Here is a 24,863-nt window from a genome sequence, read left to right on the forward strand (position 1 = left end):
TGGGCCCATTACATTCTCATTGAAGGCTAATGCATCCAAAATTGATTTAAATGCTATTCTCAGTGGGCCCTGTTTCTTTTCAAAATAGATATTAAAGTCACCAACAATGATAACTCTGTCAGAGTTGAGAGCTACTGCAGCTAAAAAATATACTGAATTTCTTAGTGAATTTTGCATATGGTCCTGGAGGACGGTACATAGTTATCAGCAGGAATGAATGTTGGGTTTTGGTGGCAGTAGATGGGCCTGCGACTATAAGGTTAAACAGTTCAAATGACTTAGCTTCAAACTCTGTATTTTGATTTATTCCTATAACTGACGACTACACCACCACCCTGACCAGTCCTGCATGGGTAGATGAAATAGCTAGAACCTGGGGGGAGTGGACTCATTTAGAGCTAAATATCCATCAGTTTTAACCCATGTCTCATAGAGAGTGCATTGTCAATGATAATTTAACCTACAGTAACTGATTTAGGTGCCAGCGATCTTATATTTAACAGCCCCGATTTAATGTGGTTGTTGCTGTAACTCAGGAGGACAGACGAGTTTGTATTAATTCTAATGGAGTTGTTAACAGATTTTCCAGCTATTTTGATAACGTGTTTTATTTACACTATTATGAAGAATTGACATACAAATAGTACAAGCAGAAATACCAGCAAACAAACCTACTTGGCTGGTGTGACTGGGTAGAGACAGTCAGTCTCAGCGTAGCACCGCCTCGATGTTCACAGAGAGAAGCCTGTCTCTGTGGAACGGGGCCGGTCGCTCCCGAAAGCTCATCCCCACATGGAGGGCGATGGTGCCGGGGTTCCTGCTTTGGCAATGCGCCCCAGGGAGCCGCTTGCCGACTACCAGCATGCAAGCATCTGGAAGACATGAAATTGTGCCATTACTCTTAGATACTTTTAAATGTCTAACAATTGAATCTCCTATAATGAGAGTACCGCCCTTGGTAGTTTTCCTCTGTGCTGGGGGAGGCGAGGGCTGAGGACCTCGAACCATTTTGCGGATACCAAATCCTGCTGAGAAAGTTGTAAATTAAATAAATTATTTTTAAAAAATCATAAATTGTGATTTCCGGATTTTTATTATGTCTCTCACGGTGGACATGCACCAAAGATGAAAATTTCAGACCCCTCAATGATTTATAAGTGAGAGAACTTGCAAAGTTCTCAAAAATACGACTTAGAAAACAAAACACAAACTTAAAAGCTATTCTGAACTTCAAAATCACTGTTTCACTCCATTGAGGTGTAATATACTGAATAATATTCCTCTCATGTCTGATCTGACCTCCACGGTGTTGAAACGAGGCTGAGAAAGTTCTGATAGCAGGGCACGCAAATACTTACATAGCCTTGTTTTAACACAGTGGAGCCCAGATCAGACATGAGAGGACTTTTATTCTGTATATTACAGCTCAATGGAGTGGAACACTAATTTTTATGGTTGTAAATTTACTTCTTTAAAATGTATATAAATTAATCAAGAAAATCTTACAGTGTCCCTTAAAGTTTTTAGTGCAGTGGCACAACAAAATTAAAATAAGAAAGTGGATAAATGCTACATTAAGAGCAAACATATCAAATCAAACGTGTATCAACAGACTTAAAGTCTAAATTAATTACAGAACTGCTGGAAAATAGAATTAATTACCTTGTTAGGTGATTTGATGGGTAAATGATTACACCTAAAAAACAAACAAAACAAAATTACATTCAGTATTGTAAGTTAAGCATTTTCTTTTTTAAAATAAAGGCTGAACTTTAACTTACCATACATCAGATTTGCATCAGACTTTATGTATCCAGATTGAGTTATCCAAAAACTTATTTGCAAATAATGAACAAACTAAACTAAATGAGGCAATAAGTTTTGTAAACCTAACTATTAATCACTGTTGCAGCAACCTATACATGAATGATCCATGTTCAAAGCTTTGTTGTCACATATTTAGCACTTCTGAAAATTACTACACTACAAAGCAGTAGAGGGCACAGAGGCCCTTTAAGGCAAGTTCGGCTCAAAACGTGTTTTTTAGGATCATACTGTTATTGCATATATTTATTTATAGAATTGGCCTCTGATACAGAATGCAAATTTTCTGCTTAATAATAAACATGAACTTCATTGGGTAATGGTGCTGGCAATTATGACATTTTCCTTAAATGGTCATTTATAGAATTGGTCTTTGATGCAGCAGGCAAAATATATAATAAACTATTAACATAATATATGTTGTATAACAAACAAGACTACCATAATATTAAACATAAAATGCATTAGGTGGATCCAACCTGTAAACATACATTTTATTAGCTAAAATAATTGTATCTCACCTTATCTCAGGTCCCCAGCCCTCAGCAGCCCTACTAAGCAAATGCATATAATTAATATATTGTAGTAACTTTGAACAGGTGTTTTTAAGTTGAAATCAGAACAGATATTGTTTAATATATTACTACACATATGCTGATTTAGGCTAGCAAATATTACCCAATTATTATTCTAAAGATTCACATTTTGCTGATATGGACACTGGCCAGCTCCTTCGTGCGCCACGACGTGAGAATAAATTTAAGGTGGAATGGAAAAGTTTATGCTGGAAAATAATAAGTTAAATGCAGCCTCATATTTTTATTGACAGTAACTTAGTTGTGTTTATAACAAATTATAAAATGTATAATTACTTTTTTTTCTTTTTTTTACTTTTGGCCAGCTTCTTTGTATTTCCCACTCCACCTTAAACAGTGCTTAAATATGTCAATGTCAGTAAGCCATTGCTGCACGATTTAAGGTGGAGCAGGAAAACGTCTGACGAGCTTTATTATAATTAAGCCCAAACACAACTATTTAAGGTTCTAAGAATAACTAAAGTTGTTTATTTTAATAAAAAAAGGTGTGTTACTCGAGCAAAATGAGTTAACAGCGTTTATTTCAGCTAGTTAGCCTGGTTAGCTTAGCTAGTTATACTAGCTAATACTAGCATAACTAACTGGTATCGTTAATGAAGCTTTTTGTCAATTTTGCCTACAAATTGACAACAATTAACATTAAATACACAAAAAAAACAATTGATATTATCCAACATACACGTGATAAATCAACTTTAGCATATACAAGATTAAAAATGAGCAATAAATGTAATTAAATGACGCTGATAGCTAGTTAGCTAGTTAACTCACCTGAAGCACAGATTCAGCAGATGTCAGTTGGTCCTCGCGCTGAGTTTGAATTTCTCCCGCTCCTGTGCCGCTCCGCCGATGCGGCCCGGATCCGCAAAACGACACTGAACTGACACTGAACTCACATCTGGTATCTGACTCCGTGCCGAAGTCATATGGAAGGCGTGAAATGAGACGGACTGTTATGCGGATTTACCGTCAGTAAAACGGATCTGAACGTGAGTCACAATCATAACCCGAACCCGGAGTGAAGCCGGACCAGATCCACTAAACAGACCTGACTGTAGCGCGGATCTGCCGGAGGTAAAACGGATCCGGATCGGAGTAATCTGCTATCAGGGTTTCTTCTTTAAATCACGAATTTATAAGTGAATGATTAATGGTATTACTACTTTACAGAAACTTTAATAAAATATGATGTTATGTTTACTCACCGTTCACTGTGGTGTGTCTCTGCCTCAGCAGAAGACCAGGTTCTGCAGTCAGAGAGTGAATTTATTTGTCTATTTTCCCCTCAGAACTGCAGTAATTCGTGTTAAAAAGCTGTTTATTCCGCAGCGTTTCTCTTCCTTACAAAACGGAGAAGCTGCATAAAGGTTTGTGCTAAATTTTACTTTCACTTACTCCGGTGTTTTGTCGAGTTGTGCTACCCATCGATACGTGCTTCCTAAAGGCAGTGCGCATGCGCCGACCTACATTTTAAATTATTTCTCGTGTTTCTTTTTATCATTCTGTTTTTTTTTTTTTTTTTTTTTCATTTTTTTAGCATGACCTGGGCTCACTCTCATTTCATAAAAAGTGTAAATGACAACTATTAATAATAATAATAATAATAATAATAATAATAATAATAATACAAAATAATACAAAAGCAGATTCCAGTAAACTCTCATTGCCTTCAATTTACCCTAATACAATTATTTAGACTGTAAAAAAATGTACATAGACCCGTACTGGAAGCATGCCCTTAAATTGTGCTTCTTTAGTATTTTGCCTTTAAATATACCCTAGGGAAGCACGTTTTGACAAGATAGCACAACTCGACAGAACACCAGGCAGTGGGCGGGACTTCCACTGGGCTTAACCAATCACTACACCGTCCTAAACAGAGGCGGTGGAGAGACACCGTAACAGACTTAAAGAAGCTCGAGATCAGAAATAATGTAGATAACGTTTCTGTTTCTTGTGTCCAAACTGCTACAATATACAGCAAATCCACACACATACACACGCACGCACACACACATACTCTCCTCACTCACAATTATATAATACCAACACTATCTATACATATACAGTGGCATGGTTAAGTGTTTGCCACCATACAGATTTCTTTTGTTTTTGAATTTTTATAATGATTGTTTTCAAATGATCAAACAAACTTTAATATCAGACAAAGATAACCTGAGTAAATATAAAATATAACCTTTTAAATGATAATGTTATTTTAGTTTTGTGCAATGTTATTTTTGTTTTATTTAGTTTAGGTTTATGTTAATGTAAACAGATTTTATTTGTAACTCACCTTGAACCATTTTCTGATCTGAAATGTTGCTTCGATGTAAATTATGTAAATTATCCATCTAACCATATTCTTATTTGCTTCTTAATGATAAGGGTCATGGATGGTATAGAACCTACCAAGAACCATTTGGCACAGGTATGCAATACCGTCTGAACAGAGCACTAGTCTCTTACACACTCACCTAAATACATTTTCTACTTGTAATTCTCATAACATTACAGTTTAGTGCTTAACACATTAGTTTGTGTATCTAAGCCTAAGTTCTTTATAGTCATAACTAAAGTACTATAATTATATTTTACAGTATTATATTATATTGACATTCATTTCATTGGCCCCACAATAAATCCCTCAATGTTTTTCTTTATTTCTTAATTTCATTTATTTTCTACATCGTAGATTAATATTAGAGACATGAAAAGGATTAATATTAAGAGATACATATGGAATTACGTAGTAAACAAAAAATGTTTGTCTTCCACAATCCCCTGACCTAAACCCAACTGTAATGTTGATTTGGGATGAGCTGGAGCTTCACAGTGAAGGAAAAGCAGCAACTGTTGTACATCACCTCCAGGAACTCCTTCAAGATGCCTAAAAATATATATTCCAGGCAGGTGACTCTACTTAATGAACACTGAGATTAAAATAAAAGAGTGTGCAGATCTGTCCTCAAAGCTACATGTGATACTTAAGAGAATCTAAAGTATAAATTATATTGTGGTTTGTTAACACAAAATAATACAAAATAATTCCACATGTGTTCATGTGTAGCTTTATTATATTCAATATTAAATTTACAGTGTAAAAAAGAAAACATATTAAATGAGAAGAAATGTTTCCAAACTTTTACTGATACTATATATATCTATATAGTACATATATACATATATATACTGTATAAAAGCCTACAGACTGCAAAAGACAAGGCATGTAAGGTGAAATATATAGTGAACTAATTAAGATCATGACCTAGTACCAGAAGAGCTCAGGAGGGCACCAGGGTTCAGGGTTTAGTTTTTACACTAACTGAAGCTGAATATATATATATATATATATATATATATATATATATATATATATATATATATATATATATATATATATATACAGATGTTCTTTATATTTACAGATGTACATAAAATAATACAACATAAATAAATACATTTGATGTACAAATGATAAGTTTCTTTGATTTTACCGAATTGAAAACCAAGCTTAACTGCTTGAATTTTTGCACCAGGATGGGCATAAAGTTATCCAAAAGCAGTGTGTAAGACTGGTGGGGGAGAACATGCCAAGATGCATGAAAACTGTGATTAAAAACCAGGGTTATTACAACAAATATTGATTTCTGAACTTTTAAATTATTTCAGGTCTGAAAGCTCTGCATATTTTTGTTATTTCAGCTATTTCTAATTTTCTGCATATAAATGCTCTGAATTACTATTTTTATTTGGAATTTGGAAGAAATGTTGTCCATAGTTTATAGAATAAAACAACAATGTTAATTTTACTCAAACATATACCTATAAATATCAAAATCAGAGAAACTGATTCAGAAACTGAAGTGGTCTCTTAATTTTTTCCAGAGCTGTATATACATTTATACAGAAATGCGATGACAAAGAATCAGACAAAACACTGAACATGTATGTATGTATGTAAGTATGGATGTATGTACGTACATTTGAAGATAAGAGAGTATGTTATTTACAGGACAAATAATAATAATAATACTAATAATAATAATAATAATACTAATAATAATAATACTACTACTAATAATAATAATAAATATAGCCGCAAGCGGCAATCATCGGGTTCAAGCACCAACTTGCACAATGGTGCCTACTGGAGCATTGAATGGTGATGTGTAAGAAGGTCTAATATGATTGGAGATGCCCTGTCACATTTAGAAATTATCAAGTTTTTCACCTGTTATTAATGTTGAGCAGAGGCCTTTCAACCTGATCAGTGCTTAAATTCACATGTAAATCTAGTGAACTTTGTAGGATATTCATTAAGTGAGTTAGAACTAGTCAAAAGGTGTCTACATGTTATTGGTATTGATCAGGTGGCTTCAACCAGAATGTTCACAAAGTGGTATTCAGATTGACCTTTGAACCTTTGCAGAACAAGCTGAAATGTTTGACCAAACAAGTTTAAATTAACACAAAGGAGTGAATGTTCTGATGTGACATGTAATTACGAAGTTATTATAAATCTAGTTCTGAATTAAATGGCGCTTCATCAAGCACCAACTAGCACAATGGTGCCTACTAGAGCATAGGATGGTGATGTGTAAGAAGGTCTAACACAATTGGAGACATTCTGTCACATTTAAAATGATCAAAAGTCTTTCACCTGTTATTAATGTTGAGAAGAGGCACAAAGGAGTGAATGTTCTGATATGACATGTAATGTCAAGTTATTCTTAATCTAGTTCTGTATTAAATGGCGCTTCATCAGAGTGATATTGTACAGAGGTCTTTAACATTGTGAGATTACAGCAAATACTGCAGAGTTACAGCATTTTAGGTTAGAAATTCCAAGGACGCACAGATTGCTTGATGCCTGGAGAGTATTGTATGTGAAATTTTCACAAATGTTTTTAATGAACATTTACCTAGAGACTCTACAGTGTGCAGCAAGACTGAAATGGAGGTGATAGGCCAAATATCCAGAGAGTAGTTTCAATATAGCTATTTTCAAACAATTAGCAATTATGAATGAACAAAGCACTTTTTAAACATAGTTGTATTGAGAAATTTGTCAGAGCCACTGTACTAAATATGGCAAAAACAATTAGATGTCAAAATAGTACAGCATGATTGACATATACTCGTTTTTTTGGAACAGCGCCCCCCAGTGGGCGGATTGTTTCAGCACTTTGCAGGTCACTACAGTGTCTCCACCTGAACATAACTGCCAAATATCATCCAGATTGGGCAACATTCAGCCTGCCAAAATGTCTGCTGAATGCTGATTGGCTGATGGTGTTCAGCCATGTTCATTGATTAAGTTGCCCTTTGAACATCCTTTAGAGGCTGTATGATAGATTCTGCATGCAAAGTTTCAACTTGCTAGGTTGCACGGTTGCTGAGAAACAGTGCTCCAAATTTACCTTTTGAAGTGAATGGGGCATATATCCGGAAGGACTAATTTGCATATGGCGGCCATATTGTTTACATATTTCAACTTTTTCTTAATGAATATTGAAGCGCATGCTCTCACGAGTGTTTTGATATCAAACATTCCATGATTGGTCAAAATTCCTAGGACTAGTTTGCAAAAGTAGGTTTTGCATATTATGCAAATTAGCACAAAATCTATATAGACGGAAGTGCATGGTCCAAATTGGAAAGTTGTTGGTATTGACCCAAGGAATCCATCAAAAAAGAATTTTGAATGTAGGTCTTATGGTTTTTGAGTTATTGAGAAAATTGTGAAAAATGAATTTCCTTGTTTATAGCGCCACCACTTGACCAATCGGTGCCATTTTTGTTGTCCACCGAGATGCACTGATCCTACATCTACCTACCAAGTTTCATTTCTCTATGACTTACGGTTTAGGCTGCACAACTGTTTTTACAGGAGAAAAAGAATAATAATAATAATAATAATAATAATAATAATAATAATAATAAGAAAAATCTTAGCAAAAACAATAGGGTTCTACGCACCTTCGGTGCTTGAACCCTAATAAAACAGTAATAACCATAATCACATTAATAATTTTAAGAGTTGAAGAACCTCTGCATGACACGTTGCGCTTTTATGGCGTGGACGGGAAATGTAGTTTTTAAACGCGCCGGGAATACGACCAGAGAACGTAAAGGAACTACATTTCCCATTGTGCACGGCTGTTCCTTCGGAGCCCGGCGGCTTGTGGTGAGTTAGCGATGGGATTTGGGTTTGTGGGAAACGATACTAAAGCAATAAAACGTGAATTCAAGCTATAAAAAAACATATGCATTAAATCAGTGTGCTGTATTAACCTCTGTATAAAAAGTGGAGAACATTTGTTTAAATGTTTATTGGCGCAGCGATTTGTTTAGCATGTTAGCATGGGCATGATATGAGTGAGTATAGCCTCTGCTCAGACCTCTAACCTGCCGAGCTTATTTAACCTCTTTTATATCTACAAATAAGCTCAGATTGGGTTTTAACGCGTTCAGTAGAGGTGATAAACCACGTGTAACACTTTAGCTTCCTCTGTTTTACCGTATGTAAATCTTTTAACGGCAGGACGAGGCTGAAGTTCGGAATTTTTTGTTCCACCTTAAATGGAGCAGCAACATGCAAGCTATCGTAACCAAGGTGCTAGCGTGCTAACCAACTAATTTACATGTAACTTATTTTGGGGATTTAAAACTCACTTGTCCTCCTGTTTTTTCAATTGCAGTCCGGATGCAAGAGTTTTATCACTGAGTAGACATGTGAAATATTTTTCACAGGGATTTAGATGGACCTTTTTTAGTGAGGAACTTTCACAGGGTGGCCAATCAGAACAGATCACATATCTGCAACGAATAGTCGATATAATCAGCTAATTTAGGTTACATTAGTCAGTCAATGATCTGATTTTTGCTTTGACATTAGCCAATAAATTCACAAAATAACGTGATGGAACTGCAGTGCAGCTCTCTTTATTTAGATTTCTTAATGAAGAATATGCTTTAAACATGGCCAATCAGAACGAATCATTTATGCATTAGGACTGCAATGATTACTTTATATAATCAACTAATCGTCATTTGTAACAGCACCGCACTTCAGAGTGCTGTGGAGTTTACACTCGCCTTGATCTGTGTCTCCAAAAGTGGCCAAACACAACAGATTACATGTTTACTTAGTTAATATCAGTACTCTTCACATTTAAAGGGCATTTTAAAGGACATTTAAATTCCACGCTCAGCCTTTTCTTTTATTTTAAAGCAATGACGGGCATGGCAGAAAAAAATCATTGACTAATCAACCAACCAACCAGTCAATTATTTTGACTACCAAAATAATAGTTAGTTGCAGCAGTGATTCAATCAGTCTTAAACTTCCAGTTACCACCTTCTCATTTACTATTTCAAAAGAACACCTGCTTCCCACACTTCCAAAACACACACACACGTACACACTCTTAACATTTTAACACATTAGGCTTGATATGTCCTTATCTTCCTAAGACAAGCAATGACATTGCTTTGCTTTCTTTGGTGCACAGGTGATTCACATGGAGCCTGCTTGGAGACAGCAAGGCCGAGGTCGTGGGCGGGGTCAGGGCCGAGGTCAGGCTGTGGGTGACTCCTTGCTGGGACAACCCCAAAGAGAAGAGGATGGATTAAGAAAGGGACGAGGACGGGGAGGTTCTGCTGTGACTACAGTCCCAAAACCAGAACCGCCACATAATAAAGGTGACAGGCACATAAATAATAATAAAATAATAATAATAGTAACGGCCCAATAAAAACACAGCACATTTCACACATTCCACAGCATTTCTGAACCCCATGTCTGTACATCATCCTCAGTGCTGTGTAGCAGGTTCTCTGTGTTCTCTTAATTAAAGCTGTGAATGCTTTCTCTGTAGTTGCGTCTTCTCAGTCCAGATTTGACGAGATCAGGAAAACCAACCAGGCGGCTGCTCAGCGACTGGCAGAGAACCAGTACAGCTCCTCGTCTGAGGAAGATGAGGATGATGAAGAGGTTGAAGATGGGGGAACACTGGGGAAGCGAGGGAGGATCCTGGAGTCGACTCTCACTACATACACCAACCAGACAGGTCAGGAATTTCACTTCAGTAATGGGATGCTGCTAGTTTGTAGGGGTAGTTTGTGTGTGTAGGTCGTTTTTTTAAGACGAAAAAACGAACACAGTCATCAATAATTGCTTTTATTTTCAATCTGCAATCAATGGACAGTGACAGTGTTTAATTTTTTAAACTTGGACCTACTTTTTAGTTTTTCTTCATTTTCGTATTAATTTCGTATTCGGTCAGGCTTACCAATCAGAGATTAGCCTAATTCAGCAGGATCTATCTTCATGTTTGTGGACCAAATTAACAAACAATTGAAAAGTTTAGCTATCAAACTATATGACTAGCTATATACAGATCTGAAAAAAAAATTAAAAGCCCACTTCAGTCTCTGAATCAATTCCTCTGATTTTGCTATTTAATTATAGGTATATGTTTGAGTAAAATGAACATTGTTGTTTTATTCTATAAACTACTGACAACATTTCTCCCAAATTCCAAATCATTCCAAATAAATTCCAAAAGTGCTTTCATACCTCAAATTATGCAAAGAAAACAAGTTAATGTTCATAAAGTTTTAAGAGTTATTTGGTGGAATAACCCTGGTTCACAGTTTTCATGCATCTTGGCATGTTCTCCTCCACCAGTCTTACACACTGCTTTTGGATAATTTTATGCCACTCCTGGTGCACAAATTCAAACAGCTCAACTTGGTTTGATGGCTTGTGATCATCCATCTTCCTTCTTTTCCAGAGCTATATATGCTGGGTTTTGAAATTAGGTTATCCTTATGTTATGAATAAGTGTATCTGTTAAGAAACTGAGGGTGTCTCCTTTAATTGCATAAACTGTTTTAATGCAGCTGTGACGGCTGGGTATACACTACAGGACATAAGGACACCCCGTTTCTCCTGCCCTACCTCCAGACAAAACAACCCAAAGATATAAAAACCTCAATGTTTTATTTTTTTAAGCAGCATTTTTCTTTAGTGCTAAGTTTTTATTTGACCAACACAACAGACAGAAAACTGTTAAGTAGTGCCTATTACAAAAACTAAACTTACAAACAAAAATACCAAATAGTGACCAAAGAAACCAAGCCTTTTCCCCTACATTAGTAATCAGACCTGCTTCAAAAATAATATACATAAAAGTAAATATTTAGTATCACTAGGAAAAATCTTAGTCGCATGACGATATACACTTCATCACAAACAGACTTGGTGGTTTGTCTGGCTGGCTGTGCAAGAATGAAAGAGATGACATCTGCTCAGCCGAAACACTTTTTTTAATTTTATCAATCAATAGCAGCCATGTCACACAAAGATGGCCCTCACTCCAGAGACCAGTCATACAAAAAAAAGAAACACACATAAGAGGAAACAAAAAAAGAAGCATAGAATAATGTTTAAAACCCACCCAATACCTCTGTCCTTAACGGTAGCATTTAAAGACACTCTGAAAAATCATTGATGTCACTCAGTGCTATGCTGTCTGAATCTCCCTCTTGGGGATGTACTAGAGCACAGTTTGAAGCAGATTAACAACTCACAGTAGGAGCTATGCGAATTAAAGACCAGACTGTAGTGTGTGATTCTTTAATAGTTAATGTTATAAACTATGTAAGCATTACAGCGCCTAACACAACTGGAGTTAAAAACTGTACTTATCACTTATCAATGGCATAATATGTATTAATGTAGTGTTAACTATGAAATAATAATAATGTAGTCTCAGCTGGTCTTTCTCAGCTCTGCTCTGGACTAAAGCACTGTGGAGTCATAGAGGTCACCAGTGGATTCAGACAGCAGCTCATGTATGAGCTGTTTAAACTCACTCCTCTTCTGAGGGTGTGAATAAACATGCAATCCTACACACACACACACACACCCCTCTCACACTGTAAAGTGCAGGCCCACACAGACGGGTGCGCACGCAGGCTGTGTGTGTTGGCATACACATAGAAAGCCTGGTGTGAATACAGGGTCAAATTCAGTGTTTGTCTGATAAACGTTAGCCGTGCCGAAAGTTCCAGAAGATTCTAGAGTGAGGCCCCTCAGGTGAAGAGTGCGAAAAGGAGGTTCAGATATCCCAAGCTGATCATATGAGGAATGAAGAATTTCTGACCACAGTTATACTAACATGTTTACTTACATTCTGTTAGCGATTAATGAGAACACATAAGTGCCAAAACACCAGTCCTGAGACCCAGAGTCCTGCACATCGCTCCAGCGTCATCTTTTAGCAGTTTAGTTTATTACTGCAACTTGCATGACTGATCAGGTGACTACAGAAAAAAATATATAGAGAAAAATACTGAGAAAAAACAGGAGCTCTCTCTCTCACTTTAACTCTCACTCTCTCTCTCACACACACACACACCATTTTTTTTCGCTTTCTAAAAAAAGCAGTATATGAAGCTTCACTAGTGTCCATGCCCTCCGTTAATACCCCTGGTTTAAAATCAGTAACTTAGCAACTGAATTACTCTTGAAAATATTCTAATTTTCAAAGCATTAAAACTACCCTAAAATTATAACAAAGTAAGAAAGTCTAAATCTAGTCTGTCAGACCTAAACCACACTAAACTATTATTACCGTCTCCCTCCTAAACATACAGGAAAATACCAGCATTAAATAAAAAATAATCTTGATCTTATTTAAGAAATAATCACAGAATAATTGTTGACATTTTTTAGCTCGTGTGTTTAAAAAAGATGCATATTTAAATGAAAATCATTTTTATAGCAATTTAGTACTTATTTTGTGTTTATGATAAAAAAAAAATGGCTGTTTAATTTCAAGATGTTGTTTCAGTAATAATTAAAAAAAAAAAATCTTTAAGGGACAACTTGGATTTTTTTTTTCCTGGATCGTGACTCTGTATCAGCAGATACTCAAAATCAAATGACTCGGACTCTGAGGCAAAAGAATGTGATTGAGACATCCCTATTTACAATGTAAAAAAAAAAAAAAAAAAAAGAAAGAAAACACATTGAATGAGAAGAGGTGTGACTAAACCTGACTGATACTGCATATCCAGTTTTTTTTAATCAAAAACAATTGAAACATATTTACACGTAGCTTTTGAAGAGTTTTTTTTTTTTTTGTTTAAATATGAACTCAATGATTTGATTGACAGTCTTTGACAGTGTTTGATGGCCACATTAGCCTCGCATCTCCTGTTCCTAGACCAAAGAAACACAAGTCAGATACTATATGTGTATTTTCTGATTGCCTTAATCTAGAGTCACTGTTCAATCATATAAGGAAGATTTTCTCAAAATTTGTTTATAATTTTTTTAATCGTGATTGGATGGTTTATGTGTTCTAGGGGGGGATGTGTCAGAGTTGGAGAGAATTCGTCAGTACCTGAATGAAGCCTTTCAGTCTGGAGCCATTACCTGCCTCATCTGCATCGCATCTATGAAGAGAACACAAGCGGTGAGAGACACACACACACACACACACACACACACACACACACAGCTTTACTGCTTCTTTTGGACACACCCTCATCACATATCACATTGTAGAAAGTCTGACTTCAGGTAAAAGGGCCACTTTTTGGGCTGATCAGAACAAATCAGTCTACAGTGTACACTCACTCACACTCTCTTGTTGTCTCTCTTTCTCTCTCTCTCTCTCTCTCTTTTTCAGGTATGGAGCTGTGTGGGCTGTTATTGTATCTTCCACATTCCGTGTATTCAGAAATGGGCCAAAGACTCGATTTTCCTGGTTTCTTCAGTTACAGATGAAGATTTTGGGAAGAAAGACCACCCCTGGCCATGGTGAGGAACTGACCATCCACGTTACAGCTTACAGACCAGCACAATTGGATGTACCATATTTTTTGCACTTAAAATCCTTTAATTTTCCCAAAAATGGCCAGTACGCCTTTTAATCCGATGCACCTTATGTATGAATTTACCAGTCTGGTTGTAAGGAGCAGTAAAGCCACTCCGCTGATGTACAGAGTTAAACAGAAATTTCAGTTTAGTTCTCCTGCCCTGAGGCTCGAGACTGGAGCAGTATTAGCATTAGCCTCTAACTGCCTCTAAGTACAAGCTCTTTTGCTGTTTAGAGGGGAGTATATCAGACTGTGCGTTTACCGTGTTAAAACAAGCTACGTGGGTTGATCCGCAAGCTAATATCACCCTGGCTCACTGGAACACTCAGTGTTTCTCAGTGTAGCTCTGTCAGGTGGCAATAGCCACTAAACGCGGCTCGCCTTAGTGGAAATATACAAATTTAAGCTTACTGTAAATAAATGTAAGCACTTTACTCACTCAAATAAACAGTTTTCAGGAGAGAATGTAGATTAATATCCAATGCTCTTTTGACTTAGAAAATGTTTTTTTTTTTTTTTTTTTTTTTTTATTATAAAGAATTACAGTTTTGTTTACTTAACTTAGTTTAACTTTACAGGTCTCGCCTCTTAGCGGCCAGACCTGCTGAATTAGAAGGAAAACATGGCGACACCCCTGTTCCTTACTAGGGTCACATAATACAGTGTGCCTTGTGTATGAAAATAGAAAATAGATGCTCATTGATAGGGCTCCTTATAATCTGGCTTATAGTGCAAAAAAATGTAGTGTTAACAGAATAATTACTCTATACCCAACAACTTTCTCTCTGTCACCTTCTTAGTTTACCTCTAATAAATGTAATGTATATTTAGTTTGACACAAATTATGAAGTATGAGAAAATTGATTGTATATTTTTAAAGCATTACAGAGCACTGCCTACACTTCCTCTAGTGTTTATTTTTGATTGTTCAGAATGAGCATATAAATGGCTTGTATACATTTTCTAGAGCATTACAGAGAACCAACTATACTTCCTGTACTGTATTACAGCTTGTTAGAATGAGTGTGTGGAACTGACTCATTAACTGCAGCGTTCCAAACCTGCAGATAGAGCTGCAAAAGGGGTTTTAAAAAGGGACGATATAGAAGCTTCAAAATGTGTAATGTGAAGGTGTCTCAGTACTTTTGTCCATAGAGTATAACTTGGACTAGGTATTTTCAGTACACTTTGTAATTGGGTTGGGGCAGAAATACTATAGCCCTTCTCTCTTTCTTTCAGTCCTAAGTGTAGGCACGAGTATTCTCCTCAGCAGACTCCATGCCGTTACCACTGCTACTGTGGTAAAGAGGTTGACCCCGCCCCTGACCCCTGGCTCCTCCCACACTCCTGTGGACAGGTGTGTGACAGGGAGTTCAAACCGTCCTGTGGACACCGCTGCCTGCTACTGTGCCATCCAGGTACACACACACACACACACACACACACACACTCACTCACTCTTAGTGCTTTAGGTTTGTGGCACTAGTGTACTCTCACTCTGCTCTCTAAGGTTTAGTATTGTTTACCATTGTTTGAGGTTAATGAGGTTAATGAGGTTAAAGAGACCAGATTTGTCCAAAAAAAATTAACAGTTTGAATCGCTTAAATGATTGTGTGTGTGTTTGTGTTTGTGTGTGTGTTTTGTGTTTGTGTTCCAGGTCCTTGCCCCCCTTGTCCTAAGATGGTGAGTGTGTCGTGTGTGTGTGGAAAAGCAGTCCCTGTTCCTCGCCGCTGCAGTAATAAAGCCTGGACCTGTGGAAAAGTCTGCAGTCGCAAGCTGCCCTGCAGGATACACACCTGCACACACACCTGTCATGCAGGTAACACACGGATCATATACTTTTCAACACTCACACACCCATAGATTATAGCAGCCAGTCTTACATACAGTCCTCCCATACCCCCCATCTACTTGCAGGTGTGTGTGAGCCGTGTCCGAGAGTGAGTGTGCAGAAGTGCGTGTGCGGGAGGAGCTCGGCCGAGCGTCAGTGTGCCAGTCCGGTGTGGCACTGTGACCAGGTGACGTTTCAATTCACAAATGATCTGATACAGGATCAGATATTAACAGTATTTTGCCAGATCTAGTTCTGAATTTACGATTAGATGACATTCCATAAATCAGACTTGCCAACATGTGCGCATTATTCATAAAGGGCTCGCATTTTGATGTCCTAGAACGGCAGTTTCTGTGAAGTTGTCACTAAAGTTGATTCCGCAGCGGAGCCACAGTGATCTGCATGTAAACAGAGTGTTTTCGGCCAATCAGAGCCCTTTATTTTCACTAAACTGCTCCGCCTCATCTAGCTCAAAATGGGCATGATAAATTTGTGCTTGTGACCGCTTACGCTGTATATCGCATCTTACGGTTAGCTAGAAGGCTAATCCAGCAAGCTACCACTTAATTTTCCTCCAATATGTGTGAGAGTGAGAGAGAGTCAACACGCACTCGCGTACGTACACACACACACACACACACAGCTGGTGTCAGGTTTCCTCTTTCCAAGCTACACTAGCATTTATTTTCCCCATTAAAGCTCTCAGTTAATCTTAGTAACTCAGAACATTATACTATTCTAAAATCTCTTTAGTCTGCCAGACCTAAACTACTACACTATTATTACTTTCTCCCTCCCAAAAATACAGGGAAATACCAGCATTTAAAAATATGTATGTATGTATTGTGTGATTAGAATATTAAATATGATCTCAGAATATTGTTGTGATTAATACAAAACATTTTTTAAGTAAGTATTTTACAGACTAAAAGATGCACTGTTTTACAAGGTTCACTATCAATTAATGTATATTTTCTGGTCTATTTTCATACATAAGGCGCACCGGAATATATGGCACATTTTTAAGTGACAATAGTTAGGAACAGGGGTGCCGCCATTTTTTCTTCCACTTTTAATGGGTAAGCTGGGGCCTAAGGGTTCAAAACTGTAATTCTTAAAGCTGATGTCTTTAAGTTTTGGAATTTAGAGCCCCCTCTGGTGAGAATTGGTAATTGCACTGAGCATGCGGAAAAATAATTTGAAACTAGGGGGTGTGATGCAGTCTCCTTTTAGAGCAGATGAATCCGATTCCAGGTTATGTTCAGTCAGAGAGAGAGAGAGAGCGCATTCAGTCAGAAACTTCACTCCTTCGTTTCTTTGTTTTTGCTATGAGTGAATGAGCTCTGAGTTTCCCCTTCAGAAGTCTCCACTGCTCCACCTGCCGCTCGCGTTCAGTAAAACTAACCCGTATCCTCTATCAGAGGCTGTATGTACGACGTAAGAACATAAAGGCGCGTGATGTGGCCAGAAGAACTCTCGTGAAAAGCGACCCGACACCCTAGTTTTTATGATAAATATATTAAGCTTAGCAGGGATGGTAAAACGAGTGCTGGGTGTTAATCTACAGTAAGCTTAGGTTTCCATTATTTTCAACAGCGCATTTAGCAGCAGCGTTAGCTGTGGTTAGCAGCGCTTAGTGTCACTGAGTGTTCCGGTAAGCCAGGGTGCTGTCAGTTAAAGGTTTGTCCCACTTAGCTTAATTTAACATGGTAAACGCGTAGGTTACAGTCGCGTATACTCACCTCGAAATGGTGAAAGATCTAGTGCTGCGGTTAGCAGCGGCTGATGCTAATGCTTCTTCAGCCTGGAGGTCTGCATCCCTGGGTGGGAGTTTGTGTTTACACTACTGGTGTGGTTTATAGCTGAACATGAGAATGTAAATGTGTGTGTGTGTGTGTGTGTGTGTGACCTCCTCTCCTACAGGTGTGTGGGCGTCCCTTACCATGTGGGAATCACACATGCGAGCGTGTGTGTCACGCAGGTGTGTGTGGAGAGTGTCCTCGTGCTGGGAACCGAACCTGCCCCTGCGGCAAAAGCAGTGAGTTGCACAACACACACATGCATTTCCTCAGCACACATATCATTTATGTCCATCTTATGATCATTAAAAAGCTTCCTCCACACATCCTGTAGTGCAGGGGTCACTAATAGGCGGACTGCGGTCCGCGGCCCCGCAAAACTCGCTTCTCATTTGCATAAAGTTGAAAATATCTCAACTTTTTGCCGCTCGCTTCGCCTCGTGAAAAACGAATTGTGTCGCTGCAGTGTGTTTTGCGGCGCAGTAAACGCACAGACCAATCACCAAAAAAAAACTGCCGGGAAAAAACACCTTTATAAAGAAATAGGGAGCCCGAGAACTGGCGGAAAAACGAGAACGGGCGTTTATATACATATACATATGTATGTATATATATATATATATATATGTGTGTGTGTGTGTGTGTGTGTGTGTGTGTGTGTATATATATATATATATATATGTGTGTGTGTGTGTGTGTGTATATATATATATATACACACACACACACACACACAACACTGGCGTACTGAATTCTAATTAAATACCCCTGCTGTAGTGTATTAGTCTGTAGATTATGACCACTATACAGCATTAAATTAATGGTTCATTATTGATTATGTTGTGTGTTTGTGTGTGTTTAAAATCAGAGTGTGCGCTGCCGTGCACTGCTGACGTTCCTACCTGTGGGGACACCTGTGATAAGAAGCTGGAATGTGGCTTACACACCTGCTCCATGCGCTGCCATAAAGGACCCTGTGAAACCTGCAGAGAGGTACACACAGCGATTACACACACCCCTCACACACACACTGACACATTTATAACAGTGCTGTATTATATATATATATATATATATATATATATATATATATATATATATATATATATTCTTAGTTCCATCCACTGGGGCTCTTTTGTTCACATACTATATACGCTGCATTTTAGCTTGTGTGGTGTGTGTGTGTGGTGTGTAGGAGGTGGAGAAGCAGTGTCGTTGTGGACGCTACAGTAAGCGTATGCCGTGCCATAAGGAATATCTGTGTGAATCCAAATGTAACCAGACACGCAGCTGCAGCAGACATCAATGCAGGAGGAAGGTAGGTTTTACACACAACACACACACACATTCAAATTATACCCCAGTTAGTCCCAACCCACAATATGATTGGATGAAAGACAGGATGGATGAAAATGCCAGTATTGCACAGTAATGGCAATCTGACCAAAGCTATCCAAGTATTGCTTGACCACATACACATGTAATCCTAGTGCTTACAAAATAAAACCACCAGCCATAATAAAGCACATTCAGTTATAAATAAAGCATTTAGTATTTTACAAGTGAGAGGCTGCCAAAATAAATACAATTAGGAATGATTGTATTTTTCGCACTATAAGACGCACCTGATTATAAGGTGCAGTATCAATAAACATCTAGTTTTTATACACAAGGCTTACTGGATTATAAGGCACATTTTATGCGACACTAGTGTGCACTAGTAGAAGGAACAGTGCTGTTGCCAAGTTTTCCTTCTAATTCAGCAGGTCTGGCCAGGCGGTAAGCTTATCATTTCAAACGAGTCAGACAAGTCAAGCAAGCACTGGATATTAATCTACACAGAGTTCTGTCCTGAAAACTGTTTATTTGGGTGAGCAAAGAGCTTCCTTTTATATACAGTAAGCTTAGATTTGCAGATTTCCACTAAAGCTGGAGTATTAGCATTTGTGGGTAATGCTAATGCTGCTCCACCAATGCTAGCTGGGGTTAACAGCAGGCTACAGGCCGAAAATACTTAGCTCTGGACGGCCAAAAACTAGTGCTGGCGAACTAAACTGAAACTCATGTACACCACTGTACTTCAGCGGTGGCTTTCTGCTCCTTACAACCTGACTGTTAAAATTCCTACATAAAGTACTGGATTAAAAGTCACCCTGGCAAGTGCGCCTTAAAGTGCAAAAATTACGCTAGTTCCTTTTCTCGATTTCTTTCGTTACAGTAGTAAAGCTGTACAGCATTCCAAAACGCAAAAAGTGCACTAAACATAGACAGCATGAGTTTTAAAAAAAGCAATATTGTTGTTGGATAGTTTGGTGCGTATGTAGTCATGAATTGAAAACCAGACCATATGACTGTGCTTTCCCCATGTGCTCTGGCCACTGGCAGTGCTACAGCCACAGTAGGTCGAAAAAAAGGCAGTGGCTGACTGCACACGTATCGGAGGAGGCATGTGCTAGTTCTCACCCTCCTGGTGTTAGGGCATCACTGGATTTAAGGGGCGTACAGCAAAAAAGGGTGGGTGGGATTATCGGCATAGCTAAATTGAAGAAAAAATCAAATAAAAGACAATCATATACACCGTACATTATGCAAATTAGCCTCTGCCCTTATCCCATCCGTGCAGTAAACACACACATGCACACTCCACACAGTACAAATACCTCAAACTCACATATATACATAATATATGATTTATCTTAGTAAACAGTTATGCTCTGCCACACGTTCTTTCTGTGTGGTAATGCCAGACCAGCAGGGGGCGCTCAGACATCACATTTAAGGAAATCGTCCAAACACACTAGCAGCGCTATGGTTCTCTGACTGTGTTCACACAGCAGGGCTCCTTAATCCCATCTCTCACACACACACTTAAACCTAGATTTATACCAAGAATAAAAAGCTTAACACGAAAATAAAAATAAACAACACCAAAAAAAAACAGCTATACAGACCGAACCCTGGTCTGTTTTACTGGAAATAAATAACTGCCCAGTGGTGTTAAGCTGAAGATTAGGAGGCTAAAAGATTGAGGTAGGCTGCACAGTAAACTAGAAAAAATAGCATTGCAGGCTTTTGTTGTTGTACTATAAAAAAATTAATTATTTTATACTAAATCAGAATCTTGTTACTGTTGATAACAAAATAGACAAGAGATTTTTTTTTTGATTGATTGTTTAAAATAGTTTAACTTTTAGTTAGTTTAAAAGCTTTAACATTTGTTTAGTTTCAGGAATTTTCAAATAAATAAAAAGTATTAATAAAAATATTTTTCAGTAAGTTTCAAATTGCCAATAATATCATTATGACTAAAAACAACTCCTAAAATAGCGTGATATTAATTTAGGGCTGTATAGCCCACCCCTAATTAAAATATTAATAATAGAAATTTTCACCAGATTTCTCGAGAATTCAGTAATTTAACAATTCAACACTGCAGTAAAATAAAAGCTGTTACCCAGATAAAATTGTAGTAGTGCCTGTGCCTGTACACATTTTATTGGCGATGCTAGAACAATATATAACGCAGCCCTACAGCTGATTGTACAGACTTGCTAATAGGGATTTTGTAGATATATAGTAGCAAATGTATGATAAGTATTCATTACTACATTCATTACTAAGGTAAAAGTATCGATACACAGATTTAAAAATACTTAACAAAGAAGTATCAGTTAAAGCTTTGGTGTAATGGTTTTGGTTTCAAAACTATAAAAAGTAAAGTATAAAAGTAAAAGTAATGAACAGGGAAAAATACCATTGACGACAAAATCCATAATGACTACAATGTTATATTAAAATGTTAATGTTGAAAAATGTGAAATGCGCTAGGCATCCTGTTTAAGCTGCATGGATGCCCATTGAATATGAATGTATTTTAGTAAATACAAATATATTAGAGAAGCTTAGTTGGGACATTTTGAGAACTCAAGTCCTTTTGAGTCTTTGCCAAAGATCGTCTTCATACTAGGCTACATACATCTGCTATGTTCTTGCTGGAGTGTGGGGAGCGTGACGTGTTGATGAATCACATACAAACCAATAGGGTGTCGGAATGATGTAGGTTTATACTTTTCATCCAACCACAATCAGATTTACTCTCTCTGGATGGAGAAATCTATCTGGATAGGGGTTTTATTTTGAATGATGAGAAGCCTGAATGCAAACAAGCTGAAATTAAATGGGAGTAACAAGGCAGTAGAAGTTAAAAGCAAAACAAAAATAATAATAATAAAATAATAAATAAGTATAACCAAAAATTCTAGTTATGTAACTGGTACTGACATATTTGTACTTTGTTACTTGGAATTTCCGCTTAGTAGAACCTTTATTTTTTAGAGTCAGGTGTATTAAAATCCAATCATCAGTCCTCAGTAATTGTAATAAAAAATTGAAGTCACAATTTTAAATAGTATTTGCAATATAATAGGAATAATTCAGATTTTAAAGCAGCAGTCTGTAAGGATTTTTTTCTTCTTTCTGTTAAATTTAAAGCAGTCGTATTCCTGAATGCGATGGGACAAAAATACTAAAAATAGCATCAATGAGCTTTTGTAGATACATAGAAACAAATCTCAAGAAAGATAGTAGACTTAAAGGAATGAGATGAGTCGTTGCTTAAGTTAAGAAGCAGTGTGTAAGACTGGTGGAGGAGAACATGCCAAGATGCATGAAAACTGTGAATAAAAAGTTATTCCACCAAATATTGGTTTCTGAACTCTTAATACTTTATAAATATGAACTTGTTTTCTTTGCTTTATTCTAATTCTTAATTCAAACATATACCTATAAATAGCAAAATCAGAGAAACTGTTTCAGAAACTGAAGTGGTCTCTTAATTTTGTCCAGAGCTATATATTTAGAAAAAAAATGTGGGTGGAGCCTCAGATTAAGAGATGCATTTCTCACACACACTCAGTACTCAGTGTTTCTGTGTATCTCTCACTATCAGAAACGCACCCTTATTGTCACACGCACACACTCTCACTGTCACTTCATCACTAATGAGTGTGCACCCAACACTCAGTCAGGCATATTTCACACAGTCACTAAGACACACTTTAGATAAAGCATTATTTTCAGCTGTGTGTGTGTCTTTGTGTGTGTGTGTGTGTGTGTGTGTGTGTGTGTGTGTGTGTGTGTGTGTGTGTGTGTGTGTGTGTGTGTGTGTGTGTGTGTGTGTGTGTGTTTGTGTGTTTGTGTGTGTTTGTGTGTCTGTGTGTGTGTGTGTGTGTGTGTGTGTGTGTGTGTGTGTGTGTAGTGTTGCCCAGGTAACTGTCCTCCCTGTGATCTGAACTGTGGCAGATCCCTTGGCTGCAGGAACCACAAGTGCCCCTCGGTGTGCCATCAAGGTAACAAACACTCCCACGTGCACACATTAACAATCTCCTCATCCTGTTCACATGTCCACCGGTCACATGTCCCCAAATCATTAATTATCCCCGTCCAGCTGGCTGGGATCAAAGGTTGCGTTGTGGAATGTTATTAAACCACAGAAACGTGAGTTTGGGACGGAACCACAGACGGACGCTGTGTTTGGAGAGACTCACACTCTGCTGGTTTATACAGCTGTGAAGATACACAGAGATCACCCTGACCTGATCCAGCAGAGATGCATGCAATTAAAGCTGATTGTAAAATGAAATTACACAAATCCCACCCACAGTTGTTTTTTACCAGTGGGATCTTTGGCGTATTTGGGGTAGAGTGTGTGAACATTTGAGTATGAGTTTAAAAACAACAGAAATGGGGTAAATTATCGTATTTTTCGTATTTTGACCCGCCCCAAACACTGTCCTTTTGAGCCCAAATGAAACTCAACATTTTTTGTGTAAGTAGGAGCGTTAAAACTGATCTTTTTGAAAACATTTTTCGGAATGTTTGAATGAAAGAAATATATTCAGAATTATGTTATTAAAATTGCAACATTAAAGATAACCTATTATTTAAAAAAGAATTGTTTATTAAAAAACGATTAAAACACAAACAATGCAAACAATGCTCCACAGACCTAAACATCGGTAAATTAGGCTACAAGAATGATGTCTGACTTTCCTATAATCTAATATAATTTTACATGGTTTAAGAATCTTTTGTAATGAAATGTGCAGAAAACATAATTTATTCCCTTAATTAGAATTGTCTTATTATCTGAAACATAGTCCAAATCCATTTTTCTGAAAATAGAAGCATTTCTGTTTGTGTCTCACATCTGTTCTTTTTCTGAGAGTCCAGAAGGTTAGACAAAGGTTTTGCATATCAGGCCATCATTGTATCATAATACCGGTAATGTAAAACAGAATTACGAACTGCAGAGATGCACAGCGCCCCCTGTCTCAGAACACTCCAACTGACCAGCCTCTCATTCATTATTCAGCTCTGATATTTAAATGATTTGACCTTTGATGTGTGAGTTTGTGTTTGTAAAGGTGAGATAATGGAGTTCTACTTTATAGGTCATCTCAGCATAGTATAATTATGCTTTTGTCTCTCTCACTTTTCTCTCTATATGCATGTCGATCGCCGTGTTTCTAGGTGTTAAATGCTAAGTGGTTTACAGGACAACATTGCAGGGTCGTCTTATCTAAATGTCAGGCCGGTCCGGCGCTCTTTAGCTTCAGTTTGAATTTGAGACTGTTCAGACTGAGCTATGACCCAATAGCTTTTTTGCTCAGATAGTCTCCGCCCACAAATAGACTGTTAGAGATTCTGGAGGACTTGATTTACTGTTTAAATCTAAACAAATCTGTGTTTCCTTTGTGTAATGCCTAGGTGTTCATGCATTTTCTTCATAACATGCATAAAAATCACTAGTAGTTTGTTTTTGTAGGTACCCAGCTAGTGTCAGATAACATTTTTTCATCCCATCTTAAATGGTTCGACAGCGGCTGCAGCATTTAAGGTGGAATGAAAAA

At 37.4% G+C, this 24,863-nt stretch overlaps 1 protein-coding gene across 1 annotated transcript in view; it reads left to right on the top strand.

The window, feature by feature from the left end:
* The first annotated feature begins 8,589 nt into the window (after nucleotides 1–8,589).
* Nucleotides 8,590–24,863, top strand: part of nfxl1 (nuclear transcription factor, X-box binding-like 1) — a 32,266-nt gene continuing 15,992 nt past the window's right edge. Inside the window, exons 1-12 of the mRNA XM_022677482.2 lie at nucleotides 8,590–8,610; nucleotides 9,938–10,127; nucleotides 10,304–10,495; nucleotides 13,803–13,912; nucleotides 14,129–14,259; nucleotides 15,558–15,736; nucleotides 15,977–16,138; nucleotides 16,237–16,337; nucleotides 18,077–18,191; nucleotides 18,821–18,945; nucleotides 19,148–19,270; nucleotides 23,210–23,300. Coding sequence (XP_022533203.2) covers nucleotides 9,947–10,127; nucleotides 10,304–10,495; nucleotides 13,803–13,912; nucleotides 14,129–14,259; nucleotides 15,558–15,736; nucleotides 15,977–16,138; nucleotides 16,237–16,337; nucleotides 18,077–18,191; nucleotides 18,821–18,945; nucleotides 19,148–19,270; nucleotides 23,210–23,300 — 1,510 coding nt within the window. The 5' untranslated portion in view covers nucleotides 8,590–8,610; nucleotides 9,938–9,946. The remainder of the gene's footprint in view (nucleotides 8,611–9,937; nucleotides 10,128–10,303; nucleotides 10,496–13,802; nucleotides 13,913–14,128; nucleotides 14,260–15,557; nucleotides 15,737–15,976; nucleotides 16,139–16,236; nucleotides 16,338–18,076; nucleotides 18,192–18,820; nucleotides 18,946–19,147; nucleotides 19,271–23,209; nucleotides 23,301–24,863) is intronic.

This window comes from Astyanax mexicanus, chromosome 13 (genome assembly GCF_023375975.1).
Source record: "Astyanax mexicanus isolate ESR-SI-001 chromosome 13, AstMex3_surface, whole genome shotgun sequence".
NCBI lineage: Eukaryota > Metazoa > Chordata > Actinopteri > Characiformes > Acestrorhamphidae > Astyanax > Astyanax mexicanus.